At 46.4% G+C, this 18,983-nt stretch overlaps 1 protein-coding gene and 1 long non-coding RNA gene across 3 annotated transcripts in view; one reads left to right on the forward strand and one right to left on the reverse strand.

Annotated features, from left to right (window-relative positions):
- The window catches only part of LOC135982137 (uncharacterized), a 530,422-nt gene that overhangs the window by 69,508 nt on the left and 441,931 nt on the right, over positions 1 to 18,983 (forward strand). The gene's annotated exons all lie outside the window — the stretch shown is intronic.
- LOC101950004 (nuclear GTPase SLIP-GC) overlaps positions 896 to 18,983 on the reverse strand; it is a 113,554-nt gene continuing 95,466 nt past the window's right edge. For both annotated transcript variants that reach the window (XM_065587427.1, XM_065587426.1), the window contains 3 exons: positions 15,950 to 16,086; positions 4,374 to 4,464; positions 896 to 1,401 (listed from right to left, as the gene is read on the reverse strand). In XM_065587427.1, the coding sequence (XP_065443499.1) occupies positions 1,343 to 1,401; positions 4,374 to 4,464; positions 15,950 to 16,086 (287 nt within the window). In that variant the 3' untranslated portion in view covers positions 896 to 1,342. The remainder of the gene's footprint in view (positions 1,402 to 4,373; positions 4,465 to 15,949; positions 16,087 to 18,983) is intronic.

Here is an 18,983-nt window from a genome sequence, read left to right on the forward strand (position 1 = left end):
CTAGGTGCCGTGAATCCCCTTTTTGTAGCATTATTTGCTGCTTACTTGTTCATCTTCTTGGTCAGGCAGTGGGAGCACTGGACCCTCGTGCGATAGGATGGCCAGGTGCCCTGTCCAGTGGAAAAGAGCACCTCACAGTGTCCGGTCAGATCTACTGATCAGACCCCCAATGTCCGGTTCCTGTGGATGGGGGAGGTACCGGATCATCACCCGCTCCAGCCCCTACTCAGCTGGGGCCACCTCGAACCTGCATCAGGTGACTGCAGCTCCCGATCCTGGCTTTGCAGATGAGACTCCCTCCTGACCTGGGGGAGTGGAAGAGCAGCAAGTGACAGGGGAGGGGGAAATAGGAGCCAACAGTGGCAGAGCCTTGGGGAAGGAGGCCTGGCAGCGGTGGGGCCTCGGGGCAGGGGCGGGACCTCAGGGGGAAGAGGTAGGACAGGAGAGGTTCCGGCACTCCTGCTGGAGTGTCCAGTTTTTAAATATTACGAAGTTGGCAATCCTATCGTGGGATCTAAATTCCATGTCGTCAAATGTTCTATTTCTGGAGCCAGTCAGACAGACAGACAGACTCAGACAGAGGGAGGTGATGTCTGCTGTGCTAGCTTTTATTCCTCTGGCTGCAAAACGGAAAGTCACCTGAAAGTGAGGCTTTGGCACAGAGCCCCCGGCACATTCCAGGGGACAGGACATCAGAAGAGCCGGTAGAAACTTTTCAATCAAAACATTTTCTTGATGAAACATAAATTTTAGCAAATCAAGTCCATTTCATGGAACCTTTTTGGTTTTCATGAAAACACAGAAAAAAACTGACTTTTTTAAAGCAACTAACAAAATTTGCAGATTCCCTCCCCCCCCACAACCTGAAAATTTTAAAAAATTGCAGAAAAAAATAATTTCTTCAGCAGTTTTAATTCTGTTGCTATAACATATCCAAGTCTGCATTTGACATGTACACAATTGATTCCACCATTAGCAAGCTGGGCTTTTTGCATATTCTGGAATTAAAATCTATGAACAAAGTATTTTGACTAAGATGAGTATAAAAACATGGTTATCTCCTACAAGCTACTATTACAATGCATTGCGAATTCATGAAATGAGAGTGTATCTTTACTCTCTCAGCATTCCATGATGGGACATTTAACCTATATTTCATGCTCTAATTAATTACAATAAGATGTGATTTAAATTCCAGATTTACAAACTATTAAACAAGAGAAAATAATTAATCGAAATAGCTCAATTAACACCACACACAATTATAGAGAAAAGTCTCTAACAGGGTCATTAAAACACAGATTTTGTGATAGAGAATTTCTGGTGTCTCTTTTTAAGAACGTCACTTTCTTTGCAGCGTTTTGTGAATCCGTTCAATTTCTTGGTATTCATCTTGTAAGTCTGCAAAAAAGAACAGCGGATTAAAACATGGTTCATTTTCTTTCTTTTGAACAAGAATTGTCCATTTCCCTTTATTATGTAGCAAGGAAAGTGTTCTAATCTCCCACACAAACGAAGGAAAACAAGGGTTACCATTGTATGTATTGAAGTACTTGGCTGCATCAGGACTTTAATACCTCATACACTCAGAATTTAAGGCCAGAAGGGACCATCATGATCACCTAGTCTGACCTTCTGCACATCGCAGGCTACAGAACCTCACCCACCCACTCCTGTGATAGACCCAGAACTTCTGGCTGAGTTACTGACGTCCTCAAATCACGGTTTAAAAACTTCAAGTTACAGAGAATCTACCATTTTACTCTTGTTCAAACCAGCAAGAGACCCATGCTGCAGAAGAAGGTGAAACCCCCCCAGGATCTCTGCCAATCTGACCTGGGGGGAAATCCCTTCCTGACCCCAAATACAGCGATCGGTTAGTCCCTGAGCATGTGGGCAAGACCCGTGAGCCAGACACTTGGGAAAGAATTCTCTGTAGTGACTCAGAGCCCTCCCCCTCTAGTGTCCCATTGCCAGCCATTGGGGATATTTGCCAATAGCAGTTGCAGATGGGCCATTTGCCTGTGTAGACACCTCCACTCCTATTAATCTATTTCCTCTTGAGTTAATCGTACTTAGCACCCACCTAGGGCTTTTCATCCATAGAGCTCAAAGTACTTTGGAAAAGTGGGTAAAGTCTCATTATTCCCATTTTACAGATGGGGAAACAGAGCAATTCAGTAATTTACCCAAGGCCACACAGAAGTATGCAGTAAAACCAGCAACAGAGCAGATGGCCTTGTGGTTAAGGCACTGCCCTAGCACTCAGGAAATGTGGGTTTGATTCCCTGCTCTATCAGCATCTCTGTGAGCCCTTGGATAAGTTGTTTATCCCACAACCACTCAAGTCAATAGAAATTGCTGTGAGTATCTAGGCTGTATGTGTGGAGGTCTCAGGTTGGGTGGGCCAGGGTGTAAGGTGGCCACACAAGTCTCCCTGCTCCATCTGCAGCCCCTCTATGATTGTTGTGTGGGGCTGGGGGGCCATAGCTCTCCCACTTTTTGAAAGTGGCCAGGCCCAGGCACTTTTCACTGGGGCGGACCCCGCCCCCTGCCCTCTGTAGTAAATGAAAGGGGGTGGAGGGGTAGCTCCCTTTTATGAACACCCAGCCAGCCAGTTAGCTATAAAGTCCCTCTTGGTGGCTGTTCTCTGCTTGCTTTACCTGTAAAGGGTTAACAAAGTTCCCCAGGTAAAGGAAAAGGAGTGGGCACCTGACCAAAAGAGCCAATGGGAGGCTAAAACTTTTTAAAATGGGGAAAAAACGTCCCCTTTGTCTGTTGTTCTCTGGAGAAGGAGACACGGAGCAGCCATGCTATAAGCAGGAATGCTGTGTAAGGCTTGAACCAGGTATGAAAATTCATCTTCCAGACCTACAAGCAATTATTTGGATAGGGAATGTTTAGTTCGACACGATCAGGTTTATTTCTTATTTTGGCTTGTGGATCTCCTCTGTGCTAACCCCAGATGCTTTTGTTTGCTTGTAACCTTTAGGCTGAACCCCCAAGAAAGCTAGTTTGAGTGCTTGATTTTTGGAATTGCTCTTTTAAAATCTAGCAAAAGCCTAAGTTCTGGATGTATTTTCTTCCTTTTTGTTTTTAATAAAATTTATCTTTGTTAAGAACAGGATTGGATTTCTGGTGTCCTAACAGGTTTGTGCCTATGCTGTTTGATTAGCTGGGGGCAACAGCTAATTTCCTTTGTTTTCTTTCTCAGCTCTTCCCCGGGGACAGGGGGTGTGAAAGGACTTGAGGTACCCACAGGGAGGAATTCCCATGTGCTCCTTCCTGGGTCCAAGGGGTTTTTTTGCATTTAGGTGGTGGCAGCGTTTACCAAGCCAAGGTCAGAGAAAAGCTGTAACCTTGGCAGTGTAAAATAAGCCTGGAGTGGCCAGTATTAATTTTTAAAATCCTTGCAGGCCTCCACCTTCTGCACTCGAAGTGCCAGAGTGAGGATTCAGCCTTGACACCCTCCTCTTCCCTCCAAGGCCCCATGCCATGGCCAGGCTAATGTGGAGCCCGGTTGGGGAGCCTGGGCAGTTGTGAGACCCACGGTGGACCCTCGACCTGCCCGGAGTGGGGCTGAGAGCAGCCCCCGGCCCGTGTGCCTGTCCCCTGGGCTCCCCGCCCAGTGCAGGGCAGGTGGAGGTGGAGGTGGAGCGTCCGCGACAGCTCCCCACAGCTGCCCACGGCTCTGTCCCTGACCCGGCTCTGGCCAGCGGGAGGAGGGCTCGGAGCCGCAGCCCGGCCATGGTAAGACTTGTGCCATGGACAGCTGTGGGGAGTCACGGACCCTCCACCTGCCCTGGGTGGGGGACTCGGCGTGTGGGGACACAGGCAGGGGACTGCTTTCGGCCCCCAGACCTCGCTCCATCTTCCGGCTTGGCCTGGAACAGGGTCTCTGGGGGAACAGGAGGGGTTGTGGGGGGTGGGACATTGGGGGTAGGGGAGGGGCAGGGGCCCCCCAACACCCCTCCCACTTGGGAAGGCTCTGACACCCTTGACTGGGGCCACTGGATCTGCATAAAAAGCAGCTCCTGCCCTCACAGGGACCTTCTGCATTAGACCCCTTTTTAAGGAGGGAGGGTGGAGTAGCGGTGTGTTCCAGTCCCACTGCGCCATCCAGGCCTTGCTGGGAGGTCGTTCCTGCTTCTTCCCACACTGCGGCTCCACGTACTAAGGCAGTGGACTTCTCCCCACACACACAGGCCAGTTCACACTCAAATGTCATGTCAGGGCCTGGTTCAGCTGCTGCCCCCTGTAGGGCAGCCTGTACACGGGAGAACATGCCTCTTGTTGTAGCATTTCATACCATAGGGGGCAGAGAGGGTTCTGAGGGCCATGCCCATACCCAGGAAGAGATATCAGAGTTTTACCTGGCAGCTTCTCGGTGAGTTCTTCCCGGTGAGACAAGGCGAGTTTGAGCATGGTGGAAATGTCCGTCTGCAGCTTTGTCACGATGTAGCCCTGCAGCAAACACATTGCACAGCATGTGAGCATGGAAGTGACCTCCCAGCAATGAAGGAGCCAGAATCTGCACCATCTGGTGCAGCACCAGCTGAATAGTCTTTGACGTTCTAATCACAACCAACCACTGCTGTGCAATGCCACCAACCAGTCATACAGGTACCAGCTAGGGCATCATGTGAAGGTTGTGGGGCTGCACAGGTGTAATATGGGCTTTGTTTGCTCTGCAGTACTTTTATTGCTGGTTATGATGGGCAGGAAGGAAAGAGCCCAGCTTGACCCTCAGATCCCAAGGAGAATTTACAGAACTGGCAGGTGGCTTGTAAACAGAGCACATTTCATCTGGAGTGACAGTACAAATGATGCTCACGATACCATTTTTACATTCATTTTTCAGAGCAGAACCATCTATTAAGGTTTCATCTGAGAAAGCTGAACACAGTGAACTGCATGAAACTCAATATGTCTATGCATATCTAATGATATATATATATGGGAAGTTTATAAAAATGAATATAAAACAGAACTAGGAATTGTAGAAAATTGATAAGGGAAGCAAAAGAATAAAAAGAGACTTGTATGGTCAGCAGAGTTAAGGAAAATAAAACGTTTTTACAATATATTAGGAACAAATAATCCTAATAATGGCATTCTTCATTATTGTCCATTATCAAATGGATATATGGTATTGGACTATTAATAGATGGAAAAGATAAAATTATCAATAATAATTCAGAAAAGGCAATAGTGTTCAATAAATATTAGGCAATTAGCCAAAGACTCAAAAAGTAGTAGCAAATGTGTTTTTTAAGTACATCATAAGCAAGAAGCCTGCTGAACAACCAGTGGGACCACTGGATGATCGAGATGCTAAAGAAGCACTCAAGGATGATAAGGTCATTGTGAAGAAACTAAATTACCGTAATTCTTTGTATTGGTCTTCATGGCTGAGGATATTAGGGAGATTCCCAAACCTGAGCCAGTCTTTTTAGGTGACAAATCTGAGGAACTGTCCCAAATTGAGGTGTCATTAGAGGAGGTTTTGGAACAAATTGATAAACTAAACAGTAATAAGTCACCAGGACCAGATGGTATTCACCCAAGAGTTCTGAAGGAACTCACATGTGAAATTGCAGAACTACTAACTGTAGCTTGTAACCCACTCCTGAGAAACAGGGGTTAAAAGCAGCCCTGGAGAGGGCTGCGGCTGTGAAGAAAACCTCGGCTGATTGGGGAAACAGCCACAGATGCGGCCACGCCCCAATCAGGGCCCAGCTGGCCCTTATAAGAGGGCAGTGGGCCAGGAGCACACAGAGTCTCTCTCTAGTGGTAGAGAGGGAAGGGCCTGGCTGCCTGGATGCTGAGAAGGGTACCTAGGATGGAGCAGTGCTGGGGAAGGCCTGAGGAGCTGGGGAGCTCCGGCCTAGAAACCCCCCAGGCTGTAGGCCTTGTTAAAGGCCAAAGAAAGGTACTGTGGGGCAGGGCTGGGGGAAGGCCTGAGGAGCTGGGGAGCTCCAGCCTAGAAACCCCCCAGGCTGCAGGCCTTGTTAAAGGCCAAAGAAGGTACTTGGGTTGCAGAAAGCAGCCCAAGGGTAGGCAGAAGCAGCAGGTCCAACCCCCCTTGCCTATGATGAGTGGCTTTTACACTGCAGTCCGCCCCAGTGAGCAGGGACTAGATGGTGACTGGCAGCAGCCTATTACTGAGGCGAGGTGGGGATAGAGGGTGGGCGTTCCCTGGGGAGGGGAGACCCAGATCTGTGGGGGGTTCTGCCAGTGGCAGCACCCCGGCCTGAAAGGGACACCAGGGTCCAGGAGGGACTCAGGCCCAGCGGCAAGCGGGACACCGGCCTGCAGAGGGTGTTCCGGAGGCTGGAAACGCTAATTCCCTGGGTGACCAGCAGGAGGCGCCGCAGGGGTGAGTCCTGCCCCGTGATAGTAAACTATCATTTAAATCAGCTTCTGTACCAAATAACTGGAGGATAATTAATATGACTCCAATTTTTAAAAATGGCTCCAGAGGTGATCCCAGCAATTACAGACCAGTACGCCTGACTTCAGTACTGGACAAACTGGTTGAAACTACAGTAAAGAACAACATTGTCAGACATATGGATGAACATAATTTGTTGGGGAAAAGTCAACATGGTTCCCTTTTGTAAACCATTGGTGAGGGAAATACCTCACCAATCTACTAGAATTCTTTGAGGGGGTCAACAAGCATGTGGACAAGGGGGATCCATTGGATATAATGTACTTTCAGAAAGCCTTTGACAAGGTCTCTCACCAAAGGCTCTTAAGTAAAGTAAGTGGTCTTGGGATAAGAGGGAAGGTCCTCTCATGGACTGTTAACTAGTTAAAAGATAGGAAACAAAGGGTAGGAATAAATGGTCAGTTTTCAGAATGGAGAGAGGTAAATGGTGTCCCCCAGGGGTCTGTACTGGGCCCAGTCCTATTCAACATATTCATAAATGATCTGGAAAAAAAGGGTAAACAGTGAGGTGGCAAAACTGGCAGATGATACAAAACTACTAAGCAGACTGCGAAGAGCTAGAAAAGGATCTCACAAAACTGGGGGACTGGGCAACAAAATGGCAGATGAAATTTAATGTTGATGAATGCAAAGTAATGCACATTGGAAAGCATAATCCCAACTATACATATAAAATGATGGGGTCTAAATTAGCTGTTACCACTCAAGAAAGATCTTGGAGTCATTGTGGAGAGTTCTCTGGAAACATCCACTCAATGTGCAGCTGCAGTCAAAAAAGTGAACAGAGTGTTGGGAATCATTAAGAAAGGGATAGATAATAAGACAGAAAATATCATATTGCCTCTATATAAATCCATGGTATGCCCACATCTTGAATACTGAGTGCAGATGTGGTCGCCCCATCTGTGACGTTATTGACATGAACTGGGACCATATAGATCATTGTTGCCACCAAGGTCCTGTAGTGGCACCAAATCTTGTATAAAGGGGGTCAAATAAGGTATCTAAGACAAGTTTATTGTTTGCTGGTTATGATTATGGTGTCTATATGTGTGTATCATTTTTGTAGTTGAAGTTATGAATATTGGCTCTATACTGTCTGTATGGCAAACTTATGCTATACTTCTGGGTAACATCCCAGACAAGTTGGTGTCAGCTCTGCCTAGCCTGCTTAATGGCCTATTAAGGACCATCAGCTGTACAGTTGACCCATTGAGAGAAGGCAGATACGCCTTGTAACTCAGCAAAGTATGCAGGGACTTGCCCATGTGACTCCAGACTCCATTTTGCTGTAATTTTCCACAGTAAGAACAAAGAGGTGTTCTTACACCTGGAAAAGACTATAAAAGGCTGATGCCTCATCTCCATCTTGTCTTCAATCCTGCTTCTGACCTCTGGAGGGACTTTGCTACAAACGGAAGCTCTACACAAAGGACTGATGACCCATCCCAGCTGGGGATGTACTCCAGAGACTTGATTTGAATCTGCAGTTTATTCTATCACTGCTACAAGCCTGAACCAAGAACTTTGCCATTACTTGGAGAGTGGATTCCCTTTAATGGGCCATCAGCACATGTCTGGCTGGTCCTTTGTTGCCACTGAAACGCTGGCTGTGGGCATCTCCCAACCTCACAACATATTTCAGTAACACATACAGCAATACTTCATAACTTCACATACAACGATAGCACATGCGATTCAACAGGATATAAAGGATCAAAAGATGAAGACATTTAAAATGATACCTCACAAGGCAGGCTTTGTACAAAACATATCAATCACATGACAGTGATGAATATGGGGGTTCCAGGTGCTACTTTGAGGTATAGTGTCACGCTCTTATCATACAATGATGATAACACTCTTTCCATGCCACTAGTATCTCGGGACGATGTTAAAGAGCAGCTTCTAAAATTAGACATTTATAACTCAGCAGGTCTAGATAACTTGCATCCAAAAATATAAAAAGAGCTGGCTGAGGAACTCACTGAAAAATTAGTGTCGATTTTCAATAAGTCTTGGAACACTGGGGAAGTTCCAGAAGACTGGAAGAAAGCTAGTGTTGTGCCAATATTTAAAAAGGTTAAACAGGATGATCTGGGTAATTATGGGTCTGTCAGTCTGAGATTGATCCTCGGCAAGATAATGGAGTGTCTAATACAATCAACCCAGGGGGGTCAAACAACTACAACCCTTATTTTATAAGGACCACATTTTGAAAGAATTTTTTCCCTTAAACCCCTTCTGCTGGATTCAAAACAACCCCCAAAACGTGCTAATCTCATAACCAGAAGCAAAGTCCCCATGGACCAGGACACACCAATTCAAAGCAACACCAGATCCTGCCAGAACAGTTGCAAAACCTGCAGATATATCTCCAATGCTACGATGATCAATCCCCTCACCCCACATACACTTTTCAATCCAGGGGTCCTACACATGCCTATCACAACATATGGTGTATCTCATCCAGTGCATCAAATTCCCCAACAACCACCATGTGGGTAAAAACAGATAATCACTACACCCGTCAATGAACTCACACAGAAAAATGATAAGAGACAAAAACACCCTGTCACCAGTGAGGGGACACTTTTCACTAAGCGATCACTCCACATCTGATCTCTCAGTCCTCTTCCTCAAAGGCAACCTGCACAACACACTCAAAAGACAAGCCTGGGACCTTAAATACGTAACTCTGTTAGACACCAAAAGTCAGAGACACTGGATTTATGGCTTATTGCAACAATCTGTAACCTACTAACCCTCCTTTGTCCTATGACTGCAGAGGTGTTACCTGCCCACTTCATTTAAAGTGGTGCCACATGTTAAACCCTTATGCTTAACCATCAGTATCACCTTGTATTTATTTGTGATGCACTAGTTACCTTTTCTAGACCTGAAGAAGAGCTCTGTGAAGCTTGAAAGCTTGTCTCTCTCACCAACAGAAGCTGGTCCAATAGAACATATTACCTCACCCACCTTGTCTATATCAGGGGACAACATTTACAATGTCACCAGAACTGTTTGCATCTCACAGTTGCTTCTTGTAATATCTAGACAGTAGCTATGCTCAGTACAATCCGCAGAGACACATAGGGCTGGTTCAACAAGCCTTCACACTCACTGTGGGCCCCATCGGTTTGCATGCGTAAAAATAGAGAGCAGCATCAAACTGCTTGTTTGCATCTTCCAGTGTCCTGCAAATACTTGGATTCACCTACAAACAGATGTGCTCACAGTTACCATGGGCACATCGCTTTAACGGACTTGTGGAAAGTGTTGTTCATTACACTGAGCCAGGTGTTAAAAAACAGCTAGTTACAGAATCACAGAATCATAGACTTTAAGGTCAGAAGGGACCATTAAGATCGTCTAGTCTTACCTCCTGCACAATGCAGGCCACAGAATCTCACCCACCCACTCCTGTATGAAACCCCTAACCTATGTCTGAGCTCTGAAGTCCTCAAATTATGGTTTAAAGACTTCAAGGTGCAGAGAATCCTCCAGCAAGTGACCCGTGCCCCATGCTACAGAGGAAGGCGAAAAACCCCCAGGGCCTCCGCCAATCTGCCCTGGAGGAAAATTCCTTCCCGACCCCAAATATGGCGATCAGCTAGACCCTGAGCATGTGGGCAAGACTCACCAGCCAGACACCCAGGAAAGAATTCTCTGTAGTAACTCAGATCCCACCCCATCTAACATCCCATCACAGACCATTGGGCATATTTACTGCTAATAGTCAAAGATCAATTAATTGCCAAAATTAGGCTATCCCATCATACCACTCCCTCCATACATTTATCAAGCTTAGTCTTGAAGCCAGATATGTCTTTTGCCCCCACTGCTCCCCTTGGAAGGCTATTCTAGAACTTCACTCCTCTGATGGTTAGAAACCTTCATCTAATTTCAAGTCTAAACTTCCTGATGGCCAGTTTATATCCATTTGTTCTTGTGTCCACATTGGTACTGAGCTTAAATAATTCCTCTCCCTCCCTGATATTTATCCCTCTGATATATTTATGGAGAGCAATCATATCTCCCCTCAGCCTTCTTTTGGTTAGGCTAAACAAGCCAAGTTTTTTGAGTCTCCTTTCATAAGAGGTTTTCCATTCCTCGGATCATCCTAGTAGCCCTTCTCTGTACCTGTTCCAGTTTGAATTCATCATTCTTAAATGTGGGAGACCAGAACTGCACACAGTATTCCAGATGAGGTCTCACCAGTGCCTTGTATAACGGTACTAACACCTCCTTATCTCTACTGCAAATACCTCGCCTGATGCATCCCAAGACTGCATTAGCTTTTTTCACGGCCATATCACATTGGCGGCTCATAGTCATCCTGTGATCAACCAATACTCTGAGGTCCTTCTCCTCCTCTGTTACTTCCAACTGATGCGTCCCCAATTTATAACCAAAATTCTTGTTATTAATCCCTAAATGCACTTGCACTTTTCACTATTAAATTTCATCCTATTACTATTACTCCAGTTTACAAGGTCATCCAGATCTTCCTGTATGATATCCCGGTCCTTCTCTGTATTGGCAATACCTCCCAGCTTTATGTCATCTGCAAACTTTATTAGCACGTTCCCATTTTTTGTGCCAAGGTCAGTAATAAAAAGATTAAATAAGATTGGGCCCAAAACCGATCCCTGAGGAACTCCACTAGTAACCTCCCTCCAGCCTGACAGTTCACCTTCCAATACGACCCGTTGTAGTCTCTGTGACGGGTTGTATCACAGAATCCCCCTTGGGAGCTGCCACCTGATGTGCCAAGACTACTTCTGCTCCTGCTTTCCTGCCCTGTCAGCTTAGGACTTCAGTGCCCTGCCTGGTTTGAGCCAGACCCACTAGCCTGATGCAAACCCAGACCCAGGTCTGAATCACGTTCCCTAATAGCTGTAGGCTTAGCCTGAAAGCAGCTTCCAGAAGTGTTCTTGTCTTTAGAACTCAGATGCCTAACTCCCAATGGGGTCTAAACCCAAATAAATCCATTTTACCCTGTATAAAGCTTACCCTGTATAAAGTTTACCCTGTATAAAACTTATACAGGGTAAACTCATAAATTGTTCGCCCTCTATAGCACTGAGAGATATGCACAGCTGTTTGCCCACCCAGTTATTAACACATACTGTGGGTTAATTAATAAGTAAAAAGTAATTTATTAAATACAGAAAGTAGGATTTAAGTAAAAAGCAACAGAAGGTCCTGTAGCACCTTTAAGACTAACAGAAGTATTGGAGCATAAGCTTTCATGGGTGAATGACCACTTCATCAGACGCATTAGTCTTAAAGGTGCCACAGGACCCTCTGTTGCTTTTTACAGATTCAGACTAACACGGCTAACCCTCTGATACTAGGATTTAAGTGGTTCCAAGTAGTAACAAACAGAACAAAGTGAGTTACTAAGCAAAATAAAATAAAACACGCAAATCTAAGCCTAATACAGTAATACAATTGAGTACAGATAATATCTCACCGTGAAAGATGTTTCAATAAGTTTATTTTCTCAGACTGGATGCCTTCCTAGTCTGGGCACAATCCTTTCCCCTGGTACAGCCCTTGTTCCAGCTCAGGTGGTAGCTAGCGGATTCCTCATGATGGCTCTCCTCTTTGTTCTGTTACACCCATTTATATATCTTTTGCATAAGGTGGGAATCCTTTGTCCCTCTGGGTTCTCCCCCCCCCCCATCTCAATGGAAAAGCACTAGGTTAAAGATGGGTTCCAGTTCAGGTGACATGATCACGTGTCACTGTAAGACCCCAAGCCTTCATTCCTCCCAGCCTGACTCAGAGGAAGGCCTGCCTGCAAACAGCCATCCACAGTCAATTGTCCTGGTTGATGGGAGCCATCAAGATTCCAAACCACCATTAATGGCCCACACTTTGCATAATTACAATAGGCCCTCAGAGTTATATTTCATATTTCTGGATTCAGATACAAGAGTGGTACATTTCTACAAATAGGATGATCACACTCAGTAGATTATAAGCTTTGTAATAATACTTTACAAGAGACCTTTTGCATGAAGCATATTCCAGTTACATTATATTCACTCATTAGCATATTTTTATAAAATCATATAGACTGCAACATCACAGTCTCCCCTTTAATCAGTTCCTTATCCACCTTTCAATTTTCATATTGCTCCCCATCTTTTCCAATTTAGCTAATAATTCCCCATGTGGAACCATATCAAATGCCTTACTGAAATCAAGGTAAATTAGATCCTTTGTCTAAAAAATCTGTTACCTTCTCAAAGGAGATCGGGTTGGTTTGGCACGATCTACCTTTTGTAAAACCATGTTGTATTTTGTCCAAGTTACCATTGACCTCAATGTCCTTAACTACTTTCTCCTTCAAAAAATTTTCCAAGACCTTACATACTACAGATGTCAATCTAACAGGGCTGTAGTTACCTGGATCACTTTTTTTTCCTTTCTTAAAAATAGGAACTATGATAGCAATTCCCCAGTCATATGGTACAACCCCTGAGTTTACAGATTCATTACAAATTCTTGCTAATGGGCTCGCAATTTCATGTGCCAGTTCCTTTAATATTCTGGATGAAGATTATCTGGGCCCCCCGATTTAGTCCCATTAAACTATTCGAATTTGGCTTCTACCTTGGATGTGATAATATCTACCTCCATATCCTCATTCCCATTTGTCATCCTACCATTATCCCTAAGCTCCTCAGTAGCCTCATTAAAGACTGAGGCAAAGTATTTGTTTAGATATTGGGCCATGCCTAGATTACCCTTCACCTCCACTCCAGCCTCAGCGTTCAGCAGTCCCACTTCTTCTTTCTTTGTTTTCTTCTTATCTTTATGGCTATAGAACCTTTTACTATTGGTTTTAATTCCCTTTGCAAGGTCCAACTCTACTTGGCTTTTGGCTTTTCTCACTTTATCCCTACATGTTCTGACCTCAATAAGGTAGCTTTCCTTGCTAATCCCTCCCATCTTCCACTCCTTGTAGGCTTTCTGCTTTTTCTTAATCACCTCCCTGAGATGTTTGCTCGTACCTCATCATTGATATACAATGCTACTCCACCACCTTTGTCTTTCCTAAACACACATACCCTTCAATACCTGCACTCCAGTCATGACTACTATTCCACCATGTTTCTGTTATCCCTATAATATCTGGTTTCACTTCCTGCACCAGTAACTCTAGTTCCTCCATTTTGTTACCTAGGCTCCTCCCATTAGTGTACAAACATCTTAATTTTTGCTGTTTTGCTTCACTCACATTCTTTACCCGATTAGGCCCAGACATTCTTCTGCCAGTATCACCTATTAGACTGGTATCTACACTACCCTTCCCCCTTATGTCCATTCTCCTACCCACGGCTGTATCCTTTCTTACTTCGTTTTCTTCCTTCTCAGTGTTAAAATCCGGCTTGGAGATTACCTGGACATCTCCCAATCATCTCCCCCCAATTCCTAGTTTAAAGCTCTCTTAATCAGTTGTGCCAGCCTCCATCCTAGAAGTCTATTTCCCTCCCTACTCAGGTGAAATCCATCCCGAGAGAACAGTCCTCTGTCCATGAATGCCTCCCAGTGGCCATACATCCCAAAGCCCTCCTTATAGCACCACTACCTGAGCCATCTGTTGATTGTCATAATCTTGTCACACCTTTGTTGCCCTTCTCTAGGAACAGGCAGAATCCCACTTAAGATCACCTGAGCCTCGATTTCCTTAAGCGTCTTCCCCAGCCTGGCTTAGTCTCCCTTGATATGTTCCAGCAAGAATTTAGCCGTATCATTTGTTCCCACATGAAGGACAATCAGTGGATTGTTTCCCGCTCCCGTTAGGATCCTCTTCAGCCTCAGGTCCACATCCCGTATCTTAGCACCCGGCAGACAGCACAGCATTCTGTTCTCTGGATCAGCTCTGGTTACAGGTCTGTCTAGTCTTCTCAGTAAGGAGTCCCCAATCACGTAGACCTGCCTTTTCCTGGTGATGGTGTGATTCTCCGGTCTATCCCCTGTTCCCTCTGGCTGCAAGTCCTCTCTATTCCTATTGTCCCTTGCAATCCTCTGCAACCCATCCCGTATCCTCCTGGGGCTCATATTTGTGGTGTTATCCCCATTGACTCTTCCCCTCTTCCTATAGGACTAGCCACTCTTCTCTTCTTCCTTGTCCTCTCACCTTCAGCGACCACCTGCTGTGCCCCTTCTTCATTTTCCAACTCCATAAACCTGTTCCTAAGCTCTATTTCTCCTTCACTAGCCCGTCTTTTCCTCTGCCTGGTTCTCTTAGTCACATGCTTCCACTGTCCACTTTCCTCACCCAGCAGTCTCCCCTCAGAGTTCTTTGGTCCTGCTTCCATCTGCAAGTCTGAGCTTTTCCCTTCAGCTTCCTCATGCCTTTGCTCCATCATCTGCTCGACCCCCCCTTCTAAACTCAACCAGAGTTTCCACCTGCATCTCCAATCCTCAGATCTTTTCTTCCATCAGCTCTATCAGGCGGCACTTCATGCAGACAAAACTCTTTTCAGGTACCCCCTTCAGGATCATGTACATGCCACAGCTTCCACATACAGTCATCTTCATTATGTCTTCCACTGCTTGGGTCACTACCACTGCTGCCTCTGTATCTGTCATAGGCTTCCCACCTAAATCCTGTAAATCTGGGAAACACAAACCAAACCACAACACCACCACCCACAGCAAAACAAACCCCCAACAAGCATCAAAACACTGCTAGAACACCACACACTACCTTCACGAGACTGTCTGTTCCTCTGCCTGGCTCTTAGTCTTCCCCCCCAAACTCCCCTTCCAAACTCCCACTCAAACTCCTGCGTTTACACCTCTGTTTGCTGGCTCTTGTGCTGCTCCCGTTGTCTGTGCCACTGTCTGACTGGCTGGCTACCTTTATAGGACCCCTTGTTGTTCTATACAAAGAAGTTACGAGTTGCTAGAGCATACACCTACTCTCAGAAAATTGGTGCAGTCACTACTCTTTCTTGCTACACCTTCGAGTTCCATGCAGTTCACTGTACAGAGATCATTAACACTCTGATCACCTGCTGTCTCGTCTTATACTTGGATTGTAAGCTCTCTGGGGCAGGGCCTGTCCTTTTGTTCTATGTTTATACAGCGCCCAACACGGTGGGGTCTGGCCATGACCAGTGCTCCTTAGCGCTATGGTAACACAAATAATAAATATCAATGATTCTGCAAACACGCCCACACTTACTTTAAAACCCATTTGTGATTCCACTGGAGTCAATGGTGCTGTTCTGTTAGGCACATGTGTGTTTGCAAGATCAGACCTTTAAAGGATACCTTGAAAATCAAGGTCACATTGTGTCTGCTCTAGGTGGAAACTGAACATCCCATGCAGCAGGTGGGTTGCTCCAATATCTTTGGCCTACATTCTGTCTGGGTAGCTTGCTCTGTGGACACTGTACTGTTGCCAGACAGCACCACCCAAACCCATAACTACAGCCCCACAGAGCAGGGGGGAGCATCCCTCACCTTCAGTTCCTGGAGTTGCATCTTCATCTTCTCCTTTGCCTTCTCAAACATTCCACCCTCTGTCTTTTTCTCAATGTTCTCCCTGAGGATATTTTGCATCCTCTGGCAGGATCGTGGCCCCTGGATCTTAGCCGCCTCTGTTGGAAAGATGGGAGCAGTCACAGCTCTAGACAAGTCTGGGAAGGATTTGGGGCAGGGAGGGTGGCACGTACTGGGTTTAGGTGAAGAAAAGAATGGCAGCCAATGGCAGTGATGGCACCACTCGAAGGGACATCTAGCTGCTTCTTCTAGTGACAGTGACTTTAGTGCTGGAGAAAGGAGCCAGCCTGGCTGCCCCAGAGAATGACACTCCCTCATATTCCTCAATGCAAACGACCCTCCATGCCCACACGTGCCCCGGCCCAGAGTGGGAGGGACCTCACTGCCTCAGGGCACTGCAGAGATGCCAGTGAAACGCTGAGCAGGAATTGATTTGTGCCAGATCCCAATCCCTGTTCCAAGACTCTTCCCCATCCCATTCCTCTGCCTCAGTGCAGTGCCCTGGCTCCTTCTCCCACGCCTCTTTAATCCTTCTGGAACTCCTCCACCCAGGGCCATCCCTAGGGGGATGTGAGGCCTGGGACATAGGCGCTGAGTTTCTAATTTGCCTGGGGGTGCTCCTCCTGGCTCCGCCCAGGCCCTGCCCCCACTCCACCCTTTTCCCCAAAGCCCCACCCCTGCGCCGCCTCTTCCCACCCCACCCTGCCTCTTCTCCGCCCAATTCTGCTCCCTCCCCCGAGCGAGCTGCGCCCTCGCTCCTCCTTCCTCCCCTCAGTGCCTCCTGACACCGCGAAACATCTGATTCACGGCAGGCAGTAGGCACTGAGACGGAGGGGGAGGCGCTGATCGGTTGGGCCTGCCAGCTGGTAGGAGGCACTGGGGGAAGGGGAAGGTTCTGGTTGGGGGCTCTTCCTCACCCCCTCACCAGCCTGCTGCTCGCCTCCCCATTTGCATCCTTACTACCCACTGCCCACCTCCATGCCTGCTTCCTCACGATTTTATCAAAGTGCGGGGCCCAGAGCGGTCGCCTCGATTTGCTGTATCCAAGGGACGGCTCTGCCTCCACCCATCCACAAGGATCTCAGACTGACTCCAGCAGGAGAGAGAGAGAGAGAACACGGCGCACAGGGTCATGAGACCTGAACCAGAGGCCGTGAACCAAAGTCAGGCCATGTATTAAAGCAGGTGCTTACAAGTTCACTGTCTGGTACATGAACTTGGCAAGGATCCTGCTAGAATTGCTAAAACACAGGCACTTCTAAGAAGCACCAGTCATTGGGTATGTATGTAAACACATTCCAGAAGGCTAGCACAGGTACACCCCCAATCTAGCACAAGATAAGAGGATTTGACAGAAGTGATGAATAAGGATGTTTTGCCAGAGACATCAGGAGCAAGGAGGTAACAAGCAGGTGTCATGAAACACATAAGGTCGTCTGTAAGTTGTTTGTCTCAGTGTATTAATGGTGGGGTACCTCACCTTACCCCTTTGCATGGCCGACAGGACAGCAGAAATTCCACTTGCTGACTGAGCCGCTCCTTGCCAGGGGACACTGTGCCTGGAGGGCAATAAACCTGGCTGGATGGCTGGAAGGGAGCACCGGCCATATCTGCGGCACCACCAAACCCATGTTGCCCAAGAACAGCAATTTACATATTTTGATTCATGCTTTACTGGTGCTAATGAAACTGTCCCTGTAACTGGTCCCCAGTGAGAGGCAAGAAGAGTTCTTCTATCTGTCTGGAAAAAAAACATCTCAAGAGGCTAGAGAACAAACTTCTTCTTCGCTTTCCTGTCCTGTTTTAGTCAGCGTCGGTGGCTCTTGTTCTTGGTCGCCAAGCGTTCCTGTCAAGTGCATCTTCCAAGCTGACACCAACCTTCTTCATTTCCTCCTCCAGCATCTCAAACCACCCTTTTCTGGGTCTTCCCCATGGTCTTTGTCCTTTGACTAATAGATATTGTACTCTCTCGCTGTGTTGTTGCCTCACATGACCCGGCCACCTCAGTCAATGGTCTTCAGCTTTTCCCTGATGGGATCGACCTGCATCACAGCTCGTACCATTTCACTGATTAGCCTCTAAGCTCTGTTCTTACTCATTGTCATAGATTCATAGATTCATAGATTATAGGACTGGAAGGGACCTCGAGAGGTCATCGAGTCCAGTCCCCTGCCCGCATGGCAGGACCAAATACTGTCTAGACCATCCCTGATAGACATTTATCTAACCTACTCTTAAATATCTCCAGAGACGGAGATTCTACAACCTCCCTAGGCAATTTGTTCCAGTGTTTAACCACCCTGACAGTTAGGAACTTTTTCCTAATGTCCAACCTAGACCTCCCTTGCTGCAGTTTAAACCCATTGTTTCTGGTTCTATCCTTAGAGGCTAAGGTGAACAAGTTCTCTCCCTCCTCCTTATGACACCCTTTTAGATACCTGTAAACTGCTATCATGTCCCCTCTCAGTCTTCTCTTTTCCAAACTAAACAAACCCAATTCTTTCAGCCTTCCTTCATAGGTCATGTTCTCAAGACCTTTAATCATTCTTGTTGCTCTTCTTTGGACCCTTTCCAATTTCTCCACATCTTTTTTAAAATGCGGCGCCCAGAACTGGACACAATACTCCAGCTGCGGCCTAACCAGAGCAGAGTAGAGCGGAATAATGACTTCTCGTGTCTTGCTCACAACACACCTGTTAATACATCCCAGAATCATGTTTGCTTTTTTTGCAACAGCATCACACTGTTGACTCATATTTAGCTTGTGGTCCACTATAACCCCTAGATCCCTTTCTGCCGTACTCCTTCCTAGACAGTCTTTTCCCATTCTGTATGTGTGAAATTGATTTTTCCTTCCTAAGTGGAGCACTTTGCATTTGTCTTTGTTAAACTTCATCCTGTTTAACTCAGACCATTTCTCCAATTTGTCCAGATCATTTTGAATTATGACCCTGTCCTCCAAAGTAGTTGCAATCCCTCCCAGTTTGGTATCATC

Source organism: Chrysemys picta, chromosome 3, assembly GCF_011386835.1.
Source record: "Chrysemys picta bellii isolate R12L10 chromosome 3, ASM1138683v2, whole genome shotgun sequence".
NCBI classification, from domain to species: Eukaryota; Metazoa; Chordata; order Testudines; family Emydidae; genus Chrysemys; species Chrysemys picta.